The sequence below is a fragment of the Diabrotica virgifera genome, chromosome 3, assembly GCF_917563875.1.
Source record: "Diabrotica virgifera virgifera chromosome 3, PGI_DIABVI_V3a".
NCBI lineage: Eukaryota > Metazoa > Arthropoda > Insecta > Coleoptera > Chrysomelidae > Diabrotica > Diabrotica virgifera.
Window position 1 is genome coordinate 140829301 of NC_065445.1, and position 18026 is coordinate 140847326.

The 18026-nt window shown below is 36.2% G+C and overlaps 1 protein-coding gene across 1 annotated transcript; it reads left to right on the forward strand.

The window, feature by feature from the left end:
* Nucleotides 1-7576: 7576 nt before the first annotated feature.
* LOC126882577 (uncharacterized) lies at nucleotides 7577-8515 on the forward strand. The gene has a single exon (XM_050647550.1). It carries the CDS (start codon nucleotides 7577-7579, stop codon nucleotides 8513-8515), a length of 939 nt encoding a protein of 312 aa, XP_050503507.1.
* Nucleotides 8516-18026: the final 9511 nt, after the last annotated feature.

The window sequence follows — 18026 nt, forward strand, 5'->3', positions numbered from 1 at the left end:
ATCATTTGCGAAAAATAGCTATTTATATAACAAGGGAGGAAAGTGCTACTTTTCCTCCCGAAAATAAAGTTTACTACCCGACGCGTAGCGGAGGGCAGTAATTATTCAAGGGAGGAAAAAGCACTTTACTCCCATGTTATACATATAATTTTTCCACCTTCCTCAAATAACAAGTAATTTTTTCATTTTTACTTAATTTATTTATGTAACTAACCAACAAAATTTATTAGAACTAAAACTAACAAGTAGGTACAATATAACTGTCAACTGTCAAATATAAGTCAAATTAATAATGTAAACATTGTTAAATCAAAATAACAATTTACTGTTTTTTACCATTCTGCAAAATACAGGGTGTTTTATAAATAAACGTTAAAATGTATAGAAACTTACGTAATAGAAAATAGATATTGTACAGGGCGTCAATAAGTTATATTTCATGAATGAAATACCATGACGTCACTTTTACTTTTCCTCCCTAGGGAGGAAAAGTACAACTTTGTTCCCTACAATCAGGTCCGGAAAAGTATACTTTCGGTAGAGGTAGGTGGAAATAGCTATTTGTATAACAAGGGAGGAAAGTGCTACTTTTCCTCCCGAGAATGAAGTTTACTGCCCGACGCGTAGCGGAGGGCAGTAATCATTCAAGGGAGGAAAAGGAACTTTACTCCCATGTTATACATATGGTTTTTCCACCTTCCTCAAATTAATTACAAGTCATTTTTTATTTTTACTTAATTTATTTATGTTACTAACCAACAAAATTTATTAAAACTAAAACTAACAAGTATGTACAATATAACTGTCAACTGTCAAATATAAGTCAAATTATTAATGTAAACATTGTTAAATCAAAATAACAATTTACTGTTTTTTACCATTCTGCAAAATACGGAGTGTTTTATAAATAAACGTTAAAATGTATAGATACTGACGTAATAGAAAATAGATAATGTACAGGGCGTCAATAAGTTATATTTCATGAATGAAATACCATGACGTCAGTTTTACTTTTCCTCCCTAGGGAGGAAAAGTACAACTTTGCTCCCTACAATCAGGTCCGGAAAAGTATACTTTCGGTAGAGGTAGGTGGAAAAATTTTTTACGTACCTAGATGTTACTGATTATGATTTAAATTTGTACCTAGACGATAAAACGCGTCTGAAATTTTATTCTTCCTTTTAATGACACTTTTTGCATTTATGTACATATTCGCTATAGAGTTGATGTACGCATACCTGAGGCTTGTCTTTGTTAATATTTCAAACAATCTTTATTAAGGGTCTTTTATCATAGGCCCTCTCAAATTCAACGAACACTGAGTCTGAAAATTTCGAGCTGTTCCTTATTCTATAATTTTTTGTTGAAGTACAAATTATACGATCAACACATTATCTACCAGCATACACTCTCTTCTGATCGTCTATTTCTTCTTCTTCTTCTTCTTCTTCTTCTTCTTTTTTACTCAGGCGAGACTCGTTAGTCTCTGGCACTTGGTCATAAGACTTTTGTACCAAACCCTGTTCTTGTCCTTAAACTTTAATAAGTCCTGTGGCCTCAACGAAGGCCAACAGTTTTCTTATTGGTAGTTTTAGGATCTCTTCTGGTTCAAAGCTCATTTGACCAGTGAAGTCCTGCCTTACATCACCTAGCACACTGCAATGGCATAGTATGTGTATGGCAGTTTCTTCTTCCATTTCGCACTTTCTGCACCATGGTTCATTCACCTTACCTAGTTCGTCTAGGTGATTTCTTAAACGGCAATGTCCAGTCACCATTTCAGTGGTCGTTTTGATCTCTCGTTTATTGAGGTTCATTAAACTGTTCGAGGGATTTTTATCAATATTCTTGATTATTTTTTTAGTTTGGATTTGCCCTTGAGTGGTTTTCCATTTATTTTGATAATTTTTTATCAGCCATTTCTGAACCTCATTTTTCATAGCATCTCTAGTGATGCCACAGAAAGGTTTTGGGCCTTAAAAAGTTTCTCTCGAGCCTTGTTTCGCTAACATATTTGCTCGTTCGTTTCCTTGCACCCATTCATGACCCGGCACCCATATTAAAGACACTTTATTGTCTTTTGCCAAGTTATTGAGGAGATCTTTGCAGTTTCTCACCAGTTTGGTAAGAGGGTTCTTTACAGCCAGAATAGCCGATTGGCTATCTGCGTAAATGTTGATTCTCTTAGCTTTAGGTTCTTCATCAATGATTTCATCAATGCAGGTCACCAAAGCAAAAACTTCAGCCTGGAACACCGTTGTATGTTGACCTAGGCTGTAAGATTTATTATAGTTACATCTTTGCCCAAAGACTCCTGATCCAGTACCATGGGCAGTTTTAGATCCATCAGTGAACCATATTAAGTCCCCATTAATATTTAGGACTTTATGTTCTCTATATGGTATAATTGTGTTAATCTTCTCAGTGAAGATTAGTTCTGGTGTCATCATATCTAAGTTCATCACAAAGATGGATTCCTCAAGTATAGTCCCAGTAATGTTTGTGTGGCTATTCAATACATAATTTGGCCTCCAAGTATTGTTTGCTTCGAGTCTCAGGATGGTCATAAAGGCTACCGCCGAAATATATAACTCCAGCGGAGGGAGACCTGTGAGAGCCTTTAATAAAGCCGTTCCGTGATAGCCTCTAATGAAGCCGTTCCTGTACTATTCAAGGCGGCTCCTGTTATATTTAGAAGCGCTTGTCTTTGTAGGGTGGTGAGAGTGGTCACACAAGATTGCAAAGCCGTCTTTCTCCACCAGAGTACTGACCCATAAGTGACTGTCGGTCGTATCACTGATGTGTACAACCAACATATCACCTTTGGTTTCAATCCCCAGGTTTTACCTACAACTCGTCTGCAGTTCCAGAAGAGTCGCTTAGCCCTATTGGTTATATTGGTAATATGAGTATTCCATTGAGTTTAGAATCCAGGGTTACCCCTAGATACTTAACCTCATTGGTTCTTTCCAGTACCTCTCCAAATAATTTCAGCTCACTCAGTCCAGTAAGCTTCCTCTTATTTTTAAAGGCTGCCAGTTTAGTTTTAGAAGGGTTCACGGAGAGGTTCTCTTTCAGACACCAGTTCTTTATGTAGTGAAGGGCATATCGCATCTAATACGCAACAGTGCTGGGAAATTTTCCCCTAGTTACTAGTTACTATTACGATATCATCTGCGAAACCCTGGATCCAGATTCCTTGGGCGCTTAGCCCATGAATCAGATAATCGACAACTATGTTCCATAATCACGGTGACAATACACCGCCTTGCGGGCATCCCTTAGTTGCCCTCAGATTTATGGTATCTTCATGCGTATCTGTGGATATTATTCTGTTCTGAAGCATCTGAATAATCCACTTGCATGTTGTGTTGTTGATTTTCTTCCTCACTAGTGCGCTTTGTATAGACTCGATTGAGGTATTGTCAAATGCACCCTCTATATCTAAAAATTCAGCAACCAATAACCTAATACCGCTTATATCTCTGTAATGTTTACAATATTTCTTGTTTGATAAAGCTTATACACGCCAAGCTCCAAACTTCTGGAATATTTTCTTGTTCTATTATACATTGGATCTGTTCTGAGGTCTTTGTAATCTATTTTGCAATGTGATCTTGCTTCAGTCAATAGATATTTGTAATATTCTTCTGACTTTAGCATACATATATGGTTTAATCTCCCTCTCCCTTCGTGATCTTGTCTGAGGTTTAGTAAAAATTTTCATACTTCTATTATTCGAATTCAACTCATATAAATGTTTATTTCGTCACATTTTTTATCCCTCATTTTGTTTTTTTTTCTTTGCAAAGTTTTCTTAACTTCCCATAGAGTTTTAAAGAGCTGCCAGCAAACTAAGAGTCTCACTAATATTTAGCTCAGCGTGGTGTTATTCTTCAAAGTGTGAAATTCTATCAACAAGGAATCTATCTGTTTTATGGAATGACCCTTGTTTATTTAACCCGGCACCTGCCACGTGGCTTTGCAAGGCGTCAACTGCCACGTGGGGTGCTCACAGCACCCCTTAAATATTTTCTGTGATCTGCTTGTTTAAAAAACACAATAATGTATTCAGTAACACAAGAATATAACAAAACATGTTTTAATAGCTTATTAGCCACTAATATGTTATAAAAGTTAAAAAATAAAATGAAAAAGTGTTATAAGCAAATTAGTAAGTATCAAGCCATAATAAATGAAGTCAAGTAAAATATCTAAAAAAATTAAGATTTAGTGAGTATAGAGTCTATATTAATAATTTAAATCAGTTATTTCAATAAAAAATGTAAATTTGACCTGTTTATCAATAATATAAAAAAATATTAAAACTTAAAATGCCAGATGATGACACCCCAATTCGACTTTAGAGCTACAAGTTCAGAATGACACTAAATAACCACTTCAAACGCTAACACATCTATATACCAAATATTTGATAAAAATGTGTTATGGGGTGCTGGTAGCACCCCACGTGGCAGGTGCCACACATTTCCATCAACAGTACCCTACTGAGCTGAATATGAATGATTCTCTTAGTTTTCTGGCAGCATTTTACAATCAAGGGTTTCCATCTCTGCTGTTTCTAGCATTATTGTATGTTCTCTATGTGTCAAGTTTTATTTTTGTCGCATATATGCCATGATTGGTCTGATAACTGTTTTGTAAATTCTGATTGAGTGGATTGTACGGAAAATACGTTTTGAATGAAACAGACTGGAGACGGGAGCTCAAATAGAATTCCTATCATCTAGTGAAGATAACACAGCCTCATGGTCCACCGAATGTTATGAGTTTAATTTTATACAATTGCAAGAAAGACTGCGGCTAGTAAGAAGCCAGTAAAACGTGTGCTGGGTTAAATTGCACACTTATTGAGAACAATAAAAAAATCAATTATTTGATACCGCCGAAGATGAGAAAGAAATAAATTTAAATGATACAATTATTTGTTAATATTGTTTTTACCAAATAAAAAATGTTGAAAATCATATTTTAACTGTTATTTGATACCAAACTATTAAACTGATTTAAATCTTAAATAACAAACTAACATAAAACTTCAGGAGGAGAAGCCCATCTTCTACACCAGATATTCTAGAAACAATTGGCGTTGTCATATTCATGTTCAGCAACCCCAAAAATCTCCTAGTAATGACTTTTGACTGATTTCAAATAAAAATATAAAAAATAATACATATCATAAAACTTTAGGAGGTCGAGGCCTCTTCTGGTACCAGGTAGCTTGAGGACTATCGTCGGCTTTATATTCGTGTCCAGCAAACTCAGAAACCTCCATGTAATGACTTTCGACTGATTTAGAATGAAAATAACATAAAACTGCTGAAGTAAAGGTCTCCCATGGGCAACTCAATCATCATTATCGTTATGTCGTTGACCTCTAAAATCCCCGAAGAGCAAAATTCATCTTATTAACGTCGATATTTTCTAAGTTTTCCGAATTTAACCACCACGAATTTTGTTCACAAAACTTCCAGACACTTTTTCAAATCGAATGCAAAAAGTTTGATAGTGATTCATCTTGCTACGGAAAACTGGTAGGCTAAGTGGTCCATCCCGTACGTATTATTTAATATTTAAATTATATAATAACAACTCACTATTTTTTTAAATAATCCTTTTGTTGAAAACGATTTTCAGAGTGAAATTCAAAATGTCAAACAACAATTATAAAATGTATTTTGATTACAATGAATCGTGGTTATAAACATATCATTATACTATAAATTCTTCCACATTTTATTGTATTTGAAAAATGCTTATGTTTGTTCAGAAGTACTTTTTGTAGATAAGGAAGTCAATGTTTTTGTTAAGTTTTAAATATTTACAAATGTTTGGCAAATTTAAGCACAACAATAGCCTTTGTTGGTATAGGTATAAAGTTTTTGAAGTAAAACAATGGTGTTAAGAGAAAATTTTGCATCATTTATAACAAAAGTATGAGCACAAAACACCCAAACCACCGTATAAGCTTTTTAAATTTTAGCTATACTGTCAAAGTTGCCGTTTATCACTAGCACATCTACACGTGCCTCCATCCGTATTTCTCCCCATTTTATGGCAGACGAGAATCTATTAAACAACGTATTAGTGCAGTCAGTGAGGGTATTTGTTCCTGAATTCCATCCTACTGCATGAATTTACTTGAGATTTTCAGTGTGAGTAGGGAATAGCTCAAGAAAAAAAGTTTACCCTATATCCTACCGCGCTTTTTATCTTGGGGGTGCTTCCCAGCCCTTCTCGAGTGTTGGAAAATTTTTTGGTCAAAAGAACCTCGAAAGTGGCTACAGAATCTAGTTCTAAGCAAAAATTGTTTTTATTATTATTTTTTTTTGAAAACTCAATACTTTTTGAGTTATTCGTAGTTTGCCATTTTCATTGAAAAAATACTCCTTTTCGCACGGTTTTTTGCGAATACCCTAAAAAGTATGCATCTAACGAAAAAAAAACTATATAAAAATTTTTGTAGCTTATGCAAAATCAAAGAAATTAATTTCTTCATAAATCTTCTAACTATAATACAAAAAGAGATATGGTAGGTGAAAAGAGATTTTTGTGGTGAATGCTCAAATCGGTGTATTCAACTTAAAATAACATAGAAATGGTGAATTTTAGGGTCATAATGCTTAACTGAATGGTTTCTGAAAAAAATAAGATCAAATTATAGAGATCATGTTTAAATTTTCTTAAAAATCTTCCTTTTTCTTCTTGTAACTCGAAAATGATAAGAGATACCAAAAAAGAGGTAGTACAAAGGACAAATATGTAGGGTTTTTTCAGACAAAAATTTTGTTTTTTCTTTCATTACATTATCTCTTTGTCACTTTCGAGTTACATGGAGAAAAAGGTAATTTTAAGGTAAGACCTTTAAGTTAATTTAAAATGCGCTCTATAATTTGATCTTATTTTTTTTTCAAAAACCATGCATTTAAACCCGTCCAACTTTTTAAACATATAAATAATAAAGACTAAGTTTTAAATCTTGTAGCATATAAAATAATACTACAAATATTACTCTACATCACACCAGATTGAAAACAATGGGAACCTTCTCTGGTTACACCTCCGACGCTTTTAAAATTTGCAAGCCATAACGGATGCTGAGACTAAAGATGATGAGGGAATTTTACAATTTATAATTCACGTCCCATCTGCTCAGCGCGGTAAATTGTTTTCTATCTGGTGATAGAATTATGTGGTTCTATCCCACCAGATTGTTTTCAATCTGGTGGTATGTAGAGTAATATTTTTAGTATTATTTTATGTGCTATTAGATTGAAAACTTAGTCTTTTGCTAGCAGTTGCCGCTAGGGCATCCCTGCCATTTTGTTCGCTACAGTCCGTAACTGCACGCCGGGGTTTGTCCTGGTTGGGTCAGAGAGAGCAGCACATGTGCCTCCTGATGAGAAACTAATAAGTTTCGAAACCGGTAGAGGTACTTGCTATACATGGGGGGCAGAGTTGCTCGCGTCCGTGGTCTATCGTAAGGTACGAACACACGTGTCCCCTGCGTAACGCTAAATGAGCAGCAGCGATTCGTCGTTACGCGCGCTGATCCATGAGTGTACGAATCCCTACTCGAAACGGCCCTTCTCAGGGCAGCGACGCAGACCTCAAAGTCATGTTCTGGAATGCTGGAGGTCTAAGCAACAGCAAGTTTTTAGAACTCAAACGAAGCGTTCTCGAAAAGAACGTTGATATATATGTCATTGTAGAGGCAGGAACCGCTACAGACACACCTCACCTCTACTCTATAGTTGGCTATTCAACCCATGTGCTGAAGAGGAGTCGACAAGTAGCGTCAGGAATTATCATCGGAATCAAAACCCCTCTAGTATGCAAGACTAACATAATCCACGAAATGCAGGATAGAGATAAACTGGAAATGTTCCAGGTCGAAGTCTGGAAAAACTCGAAACATGTCACCCTTTTCTTACTATACAATCCGCCAGATAACATACCTGCATTGGAATCGGTAGAGCAACAAATCCAGCCAAGTACCATCATAATTGGAGATTTCAATATTCCATCCACGAGATGGGGCTACTCCAGAACCACCAACGTTGAGAAACACCTCGAGAACTTTTTGGATAACAACTATCTTGATGTAGTGAACACCCCACCTACGTTCTTATTGTTTAGAGGAAGTCAATCAAGGCCCGATCTTGTCGTAACACACCCACACATTACAGGGAAGACCAGTGTAACCCTCCTGGACGACGCAGCAGGCTGTGGTCACCGCGCTCTGCTAGTGACATGCAAACTGGCAAAGGACAAAAAAGCCCAAAATCGCGCCCCGCGCTGGAATTTTAAAAAGACGGATTGGAAAAAGTACAGGAAATGCACAGATGAAGTCCTTACTCAACTAACACTACAAGAACCAGAAGAAGCAGCAAAGAAAGTAACCGAGGCATACTTAAATGTGCAAAAGGGTGCATACCGCGAGGTCAAATTAAGGGGTATAAGACTTACTGGTCCCCAACGCTATCCAAATTGAAAGCTGCCTGAAATAAAGCCAGGGGCAAAGCTGAAAAATCCAGGCAAATGAACGATTGTGTAGAGCGTCGAAAGAGACAAGCGATCCTAACTCAAGCCATTAAGTCAGAGAAAAGAGAAGCTTTCAAATCCTTCCTTGCTAAGCTCGACTTCCGAAAAGACGGCGTCAAAGCTCACAGATTCATTACTACGCTAAACAATGATGGAAACAAGCAATAGCAAATGCCAATGAGAGGCATAGGCATGGCTAGAGAACTCACTACACATGCCGATATAGCAAACGAACTCTGTAAACACTACACAAAATTGAGTAATATTAAGATAAATAAGAGGGAGAGAGCAAGACTGATGCGCTATCCCCCTCCCCGGCGGATGAGCAAAAGTATAAAGGACATCTGTACAGAAGATTTCTCGATATCAGAGCTGGAAGCGGCTCTCTCTGATACAAAAACCAAAAAGGCAGCAGGGATTGACGAGTTGTACCCGGAAATGCTTAAATATCAGGGAGCCGCAGCCAAAAACACCATTCTGAACTTGATTAACCTAACATGGAATTCAAGAGTCCCAAGTCAATGGAGAAAGAGCGAGGTTATACCCACCCTAAAGAAACAAAAAGACCCGAGCCTCACTGATAGCTACCGGCCAATATCCCTCACAAGCTCCTTATGCACAGTAGCCGAAAAAATGGTTCTGGACAGACTGAACCGAGCCATAACCCATCTTGAACTGATTGACGACGCACAAGCTGGCTTCAGAAAACACAGGAACACCATGGACCATGTAGTCGAGTTTGCTCAAAAAGTCAAGGATGCTTTCCACCGTAAGATGTCAACAGTTGCAGTGCTAGTAGACCTCAAAGCTGCATACGGTACAGTATGGAGAGGTTTGCTGTTACACAAGATAGCGAAGTCTGGAATTGACGGTAAACTGTACAATTGGATAAAATCTTTTCTCGGGGAAAGGTATCAGAGAGTCAAATTTCACAACCATTGTTCCAAATTCAGACTACAAAGACAAGGGCTGCCACAAGGAGCTGTCATCAGCTGTCAAATTGTTCAACGATGTGCTCGCAATGATTAGAAAGACACCTGGTGTTGAACCCCTCCTGTATGCCGATGACCTCCTAATATGGGCATCAAGTAGCAGTCTGAAAGCGCTCGAGGGAGTAATGAACCAGGCTCTCAAAAATCTAGAAAAATGGGCGGATAAAAACTGCCTAACTGTCAGTACAACCAAAACCGTATATCAAGTACTTACCCTTTCAACAAAGCAGGCTGCTGTCAAGCTGACATACAAAGGAGTCGACCTGGAAAGAGAGGATGTAACAAAATACCTGGGGGTGTACATATATAAGAAAATGACGTGGAAACCTCAAATCGACGACATTGCAGAGAAAGCCACAAAGAGATGTCGACTGCTCAAACGTCTCACAGCAACAAAATGGGGCGCCACGCAAGATGTCTTGGTAGCAACATACAAAACCTATGTCCGGCCGATACTAGAATATGGGAGTGAAGCTACAATAACTGCGAGAACAAACACCGCCTCCAAGCTTGAAGTCGCCCAGAACACTGCCCTTCGCGTCATCACCGGTGCTCCAAAATCAACACCGATTACATCAATGGAAGCCCAGACCGGTATTGAACCAATACAATGCCGCAGAGAGCAACACGCGTTAACCTTCTGGGAAAGGCAAAGACGAATACTTCCACAAAAATGGGACGAATATAGACAAGCAGCCTCACGTCTTAAAATAAAAACCACTCCGCTTACAGTAGCAAATCAAATCATGGAAAAATACCACATTGACCTGTCGAAAGCCGCCCCCTTCCCAGCGCAAACTACACTCGCCCGCTGTCTACCAAACACAGAATTGCGTCTTGAAAACCATAACGACCCGAAGCACTTATCGTCAGACATTGTCCTAAGGAAAGCCGCTCTAGAGACGATACACACCAATTACCCAGCGCATGAGTGGCTCCACATCTACTGCGATGGCTCCTCGATGCCGGACTCGGGAAGAACAGGAGCAGAATATGTCTCAACGTTCTCCAAAGGCTCCATAGCTGTGGGTGCCCCTCTCACCAACTATGATGGCGAAATTGCTGTTATACACGAAGCCGCTAAAAGTCTCGAGAATCTCCAACACCCCCAAAAAGTTGCCTTCTTCATCGACTGCCAAGCCGCAATCCTCGCCCTGTCGACAAATCGATATACCGACTGTGCCCAAACAATATCTTGCCGCGTCCAACTATCGAACTTGCTGGAAAAAGGGTGGCTGATTACTTTACAATGGATCCCTAGTCATGTCGGTGTTGAAGGGAATGAAGCGGCGGATGAACTTCCAAAAGAAGGCACTACTCTTCCACAGCCCCCTAGCTTCCAATCGTACACATCAGCAAAGTCCACCATTAAAAGAAGAATCAAAGCGAAGATAAAAGACCAGCAAATACAAGCCGGTGCTGGAAAATCTTGGGCCCACCTAATAGAGTCACCAATCCCTCACCATCTTGCCGAGACCCATCAGTGTAGCTGCGTTCAGAACAACTACGGGGCATGACTACCTGGCCTCCCATCTACATCGCATCGGCGTCCGTGAAAATGACAACTGTCCACTATGTAATCAGCCCCAGATGGATGCTGCTCACTCCCAGAGTGCCCAGCCCTGATAACAGACCCACCCGAGGAGGATGAAGATCGCCTACGAGAAACTAAAAATCGTCTATACTGGTCAGCGCGCCGCCAAATGGCTAACATGCCAAGGGTGGGCGTTGGCTCGTAAGTAAGTAAGTAAGTACTTGCTACACTCTCTGATTGAACTAGAATATAATGCGCCTGTAATTTCGCGTTGCAACGAAATTGAAAATGGTTATTCATTTTTGATATAAATAATACTATACCTAATAAAGTATTGTAGAAGTAAAACGATGCATTTTAATCTGGTGGGTTCGGGGTTAAATATACTTTTTGCATTTAGTTTAAAATAAATTAGTGATCATTTTTTTTTGCACAATATCTTGCTTAGTTTGAATATCATCGACATTTGACAGTGCTCGTTTCTAATGCCCTTTTGAATCACTATAAAGATATTTGTAGCATGATACCCTCAAAATTGACCATTTCTGTTATTACAAAGTTGAACACACCGATTTGAGCATGTACCAAAAAAAATCTCTTTTCTCCTACCACATTCCTTTTTGTATTATAAATCGAAGATTTATGAAGAAATTAATCTCTTTGATTTTTCAGTTACAAAGTTACAAAAATGTTTTATATAGTTTTTTTTTCGTTAGCTGCATAGTTCTTAAGGCATTCGAAAAAAACCGTCCGAAAAGGTGACATTTTTCAACGAAAATGGCAAATTTTCAACCACTCATAATAATTCAAAAAGTATTTTGTTTTAAAAAGAAAACGATGGAACAATGTTTGCTTAAAATTAGGTTCTCTGGCCACTTCCGTGGTTATTTTGACCAAAAATTTTTCCACCCCGAGACCCACAAGATAAAAGCGCATATAGGCATAGGGTAGACTTTGAATTACGAGATAAGCAGAGGCTATTCCCAAAATTTCATTAAAATCCATGCAGTAGGATAGAATTCGGAGGTAATATCCTGTTTTTGCTCTCATTGACTGGCGTATATTTTGAGCCAACGAATATTATTAAATTGTAACAAGGTACAAACAACAAAATACAGAACAATATCCTGTCAGCTGAAGAGGACCGTATACAATGGGATACTGTATAATAATTATTCTATTGTTTTCGTAAATTTTTGGCAAATAAACATGCACGTATGTTGCTAAATTGAAATGTATGTAGAACAAAGTTAGATATTACATTATGATAAAACTACTTAAATATTATTCACTAAGTGACTTGTATTATTCCGGTAAGACTTTACGCTTTTATATTAGTCTTTAGAGGCAGTTTTGTTAAAATATAATTCTTCTAAACAAGCAATCTAAATTTACAATTCAGCATTTGAACAAGAAATAATGATTGTACTTCGTAAATGCTAGATTTTTACCCAGCCTGAGCGGAAGTAGAACAAGAAGTCGATATTTGAACTTTTCGTGTAACTTTGCGTCGATTGATATACGATTTCACTAATTGTATGTCATATTTGCCAAACTTCCGGTCATAACTTTTTAACCGGAAATGACATCAAAACTGGAACTAAATATTCGAGCTTGACTTCTCAATACGCGGTGATTGATATATCATAATGTAATATTTCTGCAACTTTATTGAGGCACTTTCGCTTACACTTTTTAACCCGTCACCTGCAACGTGGGGTGCTACCAGCACCCCATAACACATTTTCATCAAATATTTGGTATTTCAAGTTTGTTAACCGTGCTGTGCGTCATAGTAGCTTTCTATAATATTATATAGCATAGATCTGTTTGCGTTTGAAGTGGTTATTTAGTGTCATTCTGAACTTGTAGCTCTAAAGTCGAATCGGGGTGTCATTATCTGCCAGTATAAGTTTAAAATTTTTTTTTGTGTTTTTGATAAACGGGTCAGATTTACATTTTTTTATTGTAATAACTGATTTAAATTATTAATATAGTCTCTATACTCAATAAACCTTAATTTTTTAGATATTTTACTTCACTTCATTTATTATGGGTTGGTACTCGCTAGTTTGCTTATAACACATTTTTAATTTTATTTTTTAACTTTTATAATATAGCTAATAAGTAATATAGCTAATAAGTTAATAAAACATGTTTTTTTATATATACTTGTGTAACTCAACACATTATTTTGTTTATAAACAAGTAGATCACAGAAAATTTTTACGGGGTGTTGTGAGCACCCCACGTGGCAGTTGAAGCCTTGCAAAGCCACGTGGCAGGTGCCGGGTTAATCGGGAGTATATATTTATTCTCGTCTTGCTAAGGCGCGTCGAGTAATACATCGCATGTACTATTTCGGCGACTCTAAAACCGGAAGTCCGAAGTTAAGTTTTTCATATTTAATACCATGCTTGAGTTATAAAGTCTCACTCGACGACGCTCCATTTGTTATTCTATCAGTTCTATTAACATATAATTTATATTCGCCGACAGACACACGGATGGACAGACCAGCATGAAACCAGATTTATATATTTTGGTTTGCTAATGCGCGTCGATTAATATATTGCTTGAACTTGTTTGGTGACTTTAAAATAGTACTTCTGATTGCAACACTAAAACCAGGAGTCTGCGGTCAAATTTTTTAGCTCTAATACTATCTTTGGGTTATACGTAAGCTCTCATTCGACAGGCATAAAACCGGAAGTATATATTTGTTGTTGTCTTGCTATTTTAATAATATAACAATATATGCTAACAATAATATATCGCTTGTACTATTTCTGCGACTCTACAACAGTACTTTCGTTTGCAACTTTAAAACCGGAAGTCGGAGGTAAAATTTTATCCTTGGGTTATTAGCTTTCATTTGACACCTAATTTGTCATTCTCTCTAGTCTAATGACGGAGGAGTTGCATTTAGAGACCATCAGACAGACATGGATAATTCAAGGTTTTCACATTTTTTGAAAACGTGAAACGGGTAAAAAGAATAATCATTATTAAAGTCCTAACATAACACGTTTAAAACAAAATAAATAATTTAGTACATTTACTAGTAACTAGGATTTCAGTTAGTCTATTAGAGTTGTTCCATTTTATCTTTACCCATGCGTCATGATTCATTTTCAAACAAGTTAAATCAAAACATAAAGTGAAACGTACGTCGATGTGTAGTATCATTAATACGTACTGCCAGTGGTAATAATTAGGAAATGGCTATTATACCGTGGACGTGGACGTATTTATTTGATAAAGTTATTTTATTGAAGTGTTTAATCTTTTTTCACTATTGAGGAAATTTTTGGGCTCAGCATTAAACAGCTTGAACATCATACTGATTATTAGTAGTATAAAAATAAATTATATAACGGTAATAAGTAAATTAAAAAAACAAAACATTAAACATTACTCTAGAAAATAAACAAATAAGTTTTCATGCGACAGAACTATAGTCACACTCATAAATAAATATTACTTGTCACGTTTGCGTAAAAAAACAAATAGGTACTTACCGGAAGTAATCAAATTAAGAGAGGACAGTAGTTAGTCGTTTTAACAATAATTATGTTTGATAATGTAAAGTGGCATAAAATGTGGGGAATACTGAGAGACATGGGTACCCCCGAACATCTAATATACCTGCTGAAACAACTGTATATCAACAACACAGCAAACGTAAGAGTCAACAACACATACTCCGATAATTTTAAACTAAAAGCCGGTGTTCGTCAAGGATGTATTATCTCTCCCACGTTATTCAATATATATAGCGAACACATCATGCGCTTTGTATTCGACGGATGGCTAGGAGGAATATCAGTCGGAGGCCGAAAAATCAGCAATCTCCGCTATGCTGACGACACTTCAGTACTAGCATCATCAACAAATGAACTTAAATACATCATGTACAGACTAGATACTATTAGTATATAGATACTATTAGTCGTGAATATGGACTTAAAATTAATGCACAGAAGACCAAGGTAATGATAATCGATCGAACTAGAAATAACCAGCCGGAAATACGAAACATAGCGGGGTTTGAAGTGGTAAGCCGTTTCAATTACTTAGGTTCTGTTATCACAAACAATGGTGGATGCGAAGAAGAAATACGCCGACGCCTTACAATGGCCAGATCAGCAACGGTCAAACTCACTAAAATATGGAAAGATACGGCCATAACCAGGAACACGAAACTGCGCCTGGTACGGACGCTTATCTTTCCTATCGCTACATATGCTTCAGAAACTTGGACCATTAAAAAGTCCGACTCACGACGTATAATGGCCTTTGGAATGTGGGTATATCGTAGAATGATGCGCATACCCTGGACAGCACATCGCACAAATATCTCAATATTATCAGAATTCGACATCAACACTAGGCTTACCACCATCATCAACCAAAATATATTGAGGTACTTTGGAGACATTACCAGACGAAGAGAAGGCATGGAGAGGTTGGTGGTTGAAGGCAAGGTAGAGGGTAAAAGAACTCGAGGAAGATCGCCACTCCGATGGTCAGACCAAATAAAATGCGTCACCGGTTACTCTCTGTCTGAGGCAGCACACCGCGCCCAGGAGAGAGAAGAATGGATAGCAACCATTCGTCAAATACCATAACGTCACCACATCCTTACGAAGGATAAAAGACAGAGGAGGAGGATGTTTGAAAATAAAAATTATAATAACATACATAAAGACTAAAACTAAAATAATTTTAAAAACCAAATAAACAATAAATTCAAACAATAACCAACAAATGCGCTAATGTCACATCATAAACGTCAAAATTCATAATAAACAAGGTCTCAACGACATGCCATATTGTTTATCCTGGTATATCTTATTGTAGTTTCTAAGGACAAGCGGCTTAATTTTGCGATTCTAGTTTCTGTGTGTAAAAAAGAGACCTAGTATAAAAAGTAATTCATGAATAATTTCATTGATGGGAAAAGTTAGAATGGAAGAAATATAATAAAAAATACGGATGTAGTCTTAAGGTGAAACAGTAGCGATCAACAAGTAGCGAAAACGCGTTCCAAGATTGCGGCTGTAATTTTGAATATTTTTTCGACATATTTGGCACACGTATTCGTAATATAATAAAGAATGGCGGTACACAGCCCAATTTAAAAAATATATTAATATGTGGAAATTACTCTGTAATTAAATACAATATTAAAAAACGAGCCTGTACCGCCATTAAGAAGAACAAAAAAATACTTTATTCAAATAAACTTTTTTATCCGATGCCTAGATTTTGTGTCATTTTGGAACTACTAATGAAATAAAAAATTTTAGTAGTTCCAAAATGACACAAAATCTAGCCATCGGATAAAAAAGTTTATTTGAAGAAAGTGTATTTTTTTGTTCTTCTTAATGGCGGTACAGGCTCGTTTTTTTAATATTGTATTTAATTACAGACTAATTTCCACATATTAATATATTTTTCAAATTGGGCTCTGTACCGCCATTCTTTATTATACTGCCGTGCTAGGCCCAAAGGCGGTAACTAACATTTCACAAAATTGTGGCAAAATCGATTTCAAAATTGAGTGCTAAAATTTTGGCCCGTAATGGATTTATGGACTAGCTAATAGTTTTTATGGATGGATATATGCCCCAGTTTATTAAGGGAACCATTAATAATATTTTAAAATAAATTTTTATATAAAAAGAGGTAGATACCGCTAAAACGTTTTATCAAAACTTACTATAAAACTAAGCCTATTAGCGGTATGTGGTTTACAGTTGTGATTGATATGAAATAAAAAGCTTTTCTGTGTATTACAGTTTATTAAATTGAAAGAATTAAAGTACTATTAAATGTTATTATTTTGTTGAGCTACAATATGACAACAACAAATTGACAGTATTTAGTTGTAGTTATATCTGTTTCTTTCAAGAGTCAATAAATACATATTGTTTCATTAATATTAATGTTCTATTTGTGATTCAATATAGACAATTTAATAGACCACCAAACAACATAATTTGTGTCTGGTACATATACAAAACTTATTTAGTATTACAGTACAATGGTATTACCTCATAATTAACATTTTTTATAAAATCTTTTATAGTGCGTCTAATAATTTGGGCAGAACTGTACTTATACTAAACAGAATTCGTTCAGATTGTTATAGATGTTTAAACATCTGCTGAAGCGTTTTAAAGAATTCTTCAACTGTGAATGTGATTGTAAAAAATACTTTTGACTTTCTCAGCTATTTTTATTTTGTTTCTTAGCGACAAAGGTTTGCTATGTTACGATAGGCCTGAGTTATTATAGAGCTTCAAGATTTTTATGATCGCCGACACCTGCCCTAATATTATTATGTATTGTTATATTATTGGGTATTTCACAATATTATATTTGGGAAAATACCATAATTTACAGTAATTAGGGCAAATTTTAACATTTTATTAGTTGTATTTTACAAACTAGTTATATGTTATGATTAAAATATGTTGACCATTGTCTTTTAGACCGAAAAATACCAAATTATGAGATATATAAAATTTTTAAAATATGCAAACAAATTTTTGGATTATTATCCAGGTACCTGACGCATTCTTAAAAAATTTATAAAGGAATAAAACCAGCATTTTTGTATAAAACTTACGTGAAGAATTCTCAAAAGATTAAATAAAGATATCCCAAATCTACCATCCCGTATCTATAATAGCATTGTATAACTAGACTACTAGACATTATCTAGTTAAACAATGATATTAGCTTGTATTTAAACAAAAAAAAAATGCAATCAATGGGACTGCTAATTATAATCCCGTGTACGACCAACAAAGGGTTTAAACATACAAAAAACTGAAACAAACCTTGAAACAAAGTATGAAACAAACCTTGCGCCTGTATAGGCTGAACATAGTTTTTTTTCACCTCTTGTAATTGCTTTACAATAA